Consider the following 5782-nt stretch of genomic DNA (forward strand, 5'->3'; position numbering starts at 1 on the left):
GATGTTTATTTAAAAAATATGAAAAATTTCAGATTCTTAAACTGCTAAAGGGAAATATGCAAATTTACAAGTTTTAGGTTTTGAAAAAAAATTAAAAAATTATCGTTATTTATTTTTTAAAGATTATTATTACATAATTACTTTTGTTTATTAAAAGAATTATTTGGAATTCAAACAATATAGAAATTAGACATTATGACCAATAGGTTAATAGGATTGGTACGATACTAGTATCAATAACATGCGCACAAGCACTTGGAAGTGGGACGGAAGGAACTGAGAAGTTAAGCGTGCTAGTGGTGTAGCAGTACGAGGATAGGTGACCGAGCGAGAAATTTGACCACAAGTGAGCAATTTGATATGAGATATAGCGTAGTTAGAGAAACTAATCAAAATAACTGAAATACTAGAAATTCTGAAAAATAGAAAATTAGAGGAAGTGGAAAAATATAGAAGAAAATTTGAAAAAAAAATAGTCATCAATGCCTTTAGCCCGGTTGGTGTTACAAACCAGACTAAAGGTTCTTCGTCCTGGCGCACGTCCGCAACCCACGTGGAGGCCATTTAGTTCCGGTTCGCAGCACAACCGGGACTAAAAGGGGAGGGGGGCCTTTAGTTCCAATTGCGCAGTCCCGGTTGCAAAACCGGGACTAAAGGCTCTTACAAACGGGGACTAAATCACCATATTCTTCTAGTGGCAAGAGCTTTAGCCCAAAATTGCTTGGATGAGCGTGAAACAAGGGTGTGCATAGTGTCATTGATGGTACATGCTCTGCCTTACAATTTTTGTTGGGAGAGTGCAGGCAGCATAAGGCCCCAGGTAGCCCCCTTTTTGAACGGTTTAGAGACTAAATTTTGAATTTTGGGCTGCATAAAAAGACATATCTAACATCTAAAGTAGTGAATAGTGCAAACTTTTAAACCTCTAAAATTTGTCAGATTTTTCAGTTTTTATTGATTCTAGATATAAGGTATTTCGGGGTCTAGATTTCGTATGCTTGTAGAGCACATCATTATCTACATCTTGAAAAAAATTGTATTTTAAAACTTCAAAGTGTTATTTTCAAGTTTTTGTTAAAAAAAGAGCCAGCTGTAGCCCTAGCTCTAAAGTAATTATTTCTACATGCATAGAGTACGGTGGTGCCTATAGTTGACCAACTTACTGTTTTTCGGGCATGATCCACACACTGACACACCATCGGCATGATCCACACCTTTCGGTAATGTACAGAACTAGATATGCTTATTAAAACTTGTAATGCATAGATATATTCTCAAGTTGATCGATCTGGCTCATACCGTCATACGTACATATCCTTGAGCATATAAGCCTCAAAAGGTGGAGTACGTAGTTCGAGCCACGCCTGCTAATTAAACTGGATCTACTTTATATACATCAGGAGTCTATATGTCCCCGTTTAGTTGAGCAGTCACGCTCAAAGGATGCAGCCGATCTGTTAAGTATCTGAAGTTAGATAAATAAAACAAATTAAAGGGCATGTTCATCGATCTCTATAGCTAGCTAGGGAGAGAGTTGACAAGGCCACAAGGGTCTCGACAGCAGACGCGCCAACGGCAACGGAAGGAGGGATGAGGGATAGTCGATGATGCAGGCGCAACATGCATCCAATGTGTCTATATATGTACAGTATAATTAATTATAGACTCATAGTATTATATGCACACATGTGGACTGTAGAGTACTCCACGTGTGGTATATGGATTGATCCACCAACTTGCCGCGTTCATGGTCAACACTCTGTCTAGCTTATAAGCACCAGCGTCTGGCCATCAACTTAACCATAATTAGCACATTACCGATAACCAGTTTGCGCGCACACACAAGGGTGATTAGCTAGCTCGACCACTAGCTAGTTAGCTCGGAATACGTAGTTAATTAATGGGGTACGCGGCCATGAGGGGTAGTGCCGTTCTCCTCGTCGGGCTTGTAGTGGCGGCGTTCGCCGGCGCGGCGGTAGGCGCCGGCTCAGCGGCGCGGTTGGTGCCGGCGATGTACGTGCTGGGGGACTCGACCCTGGACGTCGGGAACAACAACCATCTGCCGGGGAAGGACGTGCCCAGGGCCAACGAGTCCTTCTACGGTGTCGACTTCCCCGGCGGCCCCGTAGCCACTGGGAGGTTCAGCAATGGCTACAACGTCGCCGACTTCATCGGTATGTACCTACCGCCCGCACGTGTCATACATGTGTTCTGTATGTTCATATTGGGTAAACAGAGGAGTAACAATATATAAATGAAGGATAGTGTGTTGAGAGAATCTTACATTTCGATATGGTTAAGAACTAGGAGTATATGTAAAGATGGATCACATGTTAACTTCGTGGCTCGATTGATGCAGCCAAGAACTTGGGGTTGGAGAGGAGCCCGGTGGCCTATCTGGTGCTTAAATCGCGCAATTACCTTATCCCCAGTGCCATGACGAGAGGAGTCAGCTATGCCTCGGCGGGAGCTGGAATCCTCGACTCAACGGTAAGAGCGGTCAAAACTAGCTTTCTAGAAATCAAAGGTTTATATTTTAGAATGGAGATATCTCAATGTTGTTGTCTACATATAAATTGGCTCGTATTAGACATTGACATTGTTTTCAAGCTGTTATAGATGTACCTCCCATCAGCGGAAATCCAATTCGGTCGCTATCTAGTTTTTTTTCTTGCGGTATATGTATACATTTTCTTTTGGATATTAAAAAGTAAATATCTACTTACTACTCTAGAATAGCTTCAAGTTTTTACGATATGAGTTGCCAAAAAAACTTGGGAGATTTAACTGAAATGTGATTAAAAGTTACCTACAAATAGGGTTGATACCTTTCTGAAGATCGAAAATGAAAGTTTGCGATGTCGATCAGTCGGTGAATTTGTTCGTGTTGATCTTACTCGCTAGACAGCGCATGTATGTAAGCGAGGCCAGTTTAACTTGGTCCGGCACCATTGCTCAATGGAGCTAGGAACGTGGGATCACATTCCGTCTTATCATCATCAGACCACATGCTTCCATCACGTACGCACGCTGCCTAGGCAGACATACAAGTTGTTTATGGCTAGGCACAATCATCAGAAGCTAGCCAATACCGAGCACTACTCCAAATAACAACATATTAACTGATTTGTCTACTACTCTCTTCTAGCTAGTTCCACGTTTATGTAAGATGATTGTGTCGATACGATCTGGAGATTGCATCCCGATCTACCCAAGGAAACACACATGGATTGTATCGTGGCATGTCCTCGTATGACCTCCGTTTAGCCCCGAGTTAATTGACAACCCAAGTTAGAAGTTGCATCCGCTGTCAACCCCACTCTACCAGGGGTAGACTAACAAGCAACTCAATTTGTTAAGCCCATTATGCTTAAGGACCTAAAACTTTTGATGAACCCGATCCGTTAAAAGCCCGCAAGAGTTGAGGTTCGTAAAAGCCCGTGAGCTTATTTTATTCTTTCAAAAAAAATTATATAAGAAATAAGAGAAACTCAAAAGAGATGGATAGGTAAAACATGGGTAACGATGAACTTATGAAATGGGTTGAATTCGATGGGCTAGGCCGACTACGGTGCTACCAATTCACGAGCTTAACGACCTACTCGTGAGTGATCATAGCTCGTTTATTAATATCTTTAAGCTTTTTATATGAAAAAATAAGGTCATTATGTAGAGTGAGCTAAGCAAATATTGGCTAAGGTACATTGACAAGATGTACCGAGTTTATGCAGCTTCCTGATCCAGTCATATACTCTAAACAAAACAACCTAGAGTATTCATCACATTTTTTAAATGGTACTATAATATTAGCACTAGTTATTATAGTTGCTAGATAATCACTAACAATGTACTTTTTCAGAACATGGGAAACAACATCCCGCTATCGAAGCAGGTGCGCTACTTCGAGTCGACCAAGGCTGAGATGGAGGTTGCGTGGGGCACCCGCAAGGTCTCGACGCTCCTTGCTGAATCCTTCTTCCTCCGCATTGGTAGCAACGACCTATTCCAGTCCAAGCCTAAGACCCCAGTCGATGTGGTCGCGCTCTACACAACCCTTGTCTCCAACTACTCCACATACATCACCGAGTTGTACGGTATGGGCGCGAGGAAGTTCGGGATCATTAACATGGGCCCCGTGGGGTGTGTGCCACGTGTGCGTGTGCTGAACGTGACCGGGGCCTGCAACGATAGCATGAACCGCATGGCCGCCGGGTTCGCCGCTTCCGTGAAGTCGGGCCTTGCCGCCCTGGTGCCGACACTCCCTGGTTTTACCTACTCCCTCGCAGACTCCTTTGTCTCCACGCAGGCTAGCTTCGCCAATCCTCAATCACTTGGTACGTGTTGTTGTCAGATGATCGAAAAATCTGTTTTTTTTCTTTTCATTTTGTGTCAAATGTGTACTTATCACCTTGGATTTAACTTTTTTGTGCGAAGGGTTCGTGAACACCGACAGCGCATGTTGTGGGATCGGGAGGCTAGGCGCAGAGGATGGCCGATGCAAGAGGAACTCCAAGTTGTGTGCTGACCGGGACACCTACATGTTCTTTGACGCGGTTCACTCCACACAACGGGCCGCTGAGTTGGCGGCCCAACAAATGTTTGACGGCCCTGCCCACCTCACCGAACCAATAAGCTTCAAGCAGTTGGCACAAAAGAGATATTGATTACATCTAACAACAATAAGAATTATTATTTTATTTCTAGGTGGAAAAAAGAGATGACTAATTTACCAATTTATGGTTGTTGTTGTTTGTTGGTGTTATTGTTGTTTGAATAACAATTAATAAATCTTACAAGAAGTAATATGCTAACCTATTCTTCACATGCCACGCCATCCTATGTTTATTTAAATATGTATTCCCTGTGAGATCTATTTTTCACAGATATGAAGTTGGTTCTTGATTTGTCCATGTAAACAGTTTGGACTACACTATTTATATCAAAATGGTGATACGAATACCATCTAATGCACATTTTATAGAGGGTAACCAAACCCACAAGATACGGCTCCCGTGTGTTTGGTAGTTCACACGAAGGGTTGAACTAGGAACACATGCATGATTCTTAAAGAACACCTTAGTTGAACCGTTTGGATGCTCGATTGGGGGTATTTTCACGTGGCTAGTCTCCCCATGGCACAAGGATGACGGGAGCTATACGCACGCTCTCTCATCCACCCCTCCCCACTCCAGTGAAGAATGACGTAATGTCCGCCTCTCTTTCTTTGTTGAGTAACCACAAAAATAAATCTCTTGTTTTTCTCGGTGGAGCAGGACCATGTTACTCGTGGTTGCACAATCTTCAGTAAGGAGTCATTGCTTTAGAGAATCAACCATCGGGTCTCAATGTTCGGCAATGTGTCATTGCTATTCACCATTGATCGCTCAACCTTCGCAACTTTTTACTCAACACACTGTTCACCGTTGGTGACATGATCGTCAACAATGACGGCTCACTATGCTCTAACAGCTTCTAACCATGTTGATTCCACTCTAAGACCTCCTAAACTAACTAATATGAATTGGGCCAGAGTTCGTGGATAGTTCATTGGGAATAGAGTTCATCCAAATCCATCTTGCATGTGTGTGAAGTTTCCATATTCACTACAGGAATCGGCGTCTACGCCGACGGCCAGCTGCCCTCGGCGTAGCCATGCCTTGCCCTCGGCGTAGGCTACGCCGACGGCAGCCCTCGGCCTAGCCCCTCGGCGTATAGCCTCCTCGGCGTAGCCAGCTGCGCCGTCGGCGTACGGCCGGCCCTCGGCGTATCCGCGCTACGCCGA

General features: G+C 43.7%; 1 protein-coding gene across 1 annotated transcript; it reads left to right on the forward strand.

Moving 5' to 3' along the window:
- The first annotated feature begins 1915 nt into the window (after window positions 1–1915).
- LOC124691113 (GDSL esterase/lipase At1g71691-like) lies at window positions 1916–4664 on the forward strand. The gene is made up of 4 exons (XM_047224392.1): window positions 1916–2174; window positions 2360–2490; window positions 3860–4334; window positions 4435–4664. Exons 1-4 carry the CDS (start codon window positions 1916–1918, stop codon window positions 4662–4664), a joined length of 1095 nt encoding a protein of 364 aa, XP_047080348.1.
- Window positions 4665–5782: the final 1118 nt, after the last annotated feature.

Source organism: Lolium rigidum, chromosome 2 (assembly GCF_022539505.1).
Source record: "Lolium rigidum isolate FL_2022 chromosome 2, APGP_CSIRO_Lrig_0.1, whole genome shotgun sequence".
NCBI lineage: Eukaryota > Viridiplantae > Streptophyta > Magnoliopsida > Poales > Poaceae > Lolium > Lolium rigidum.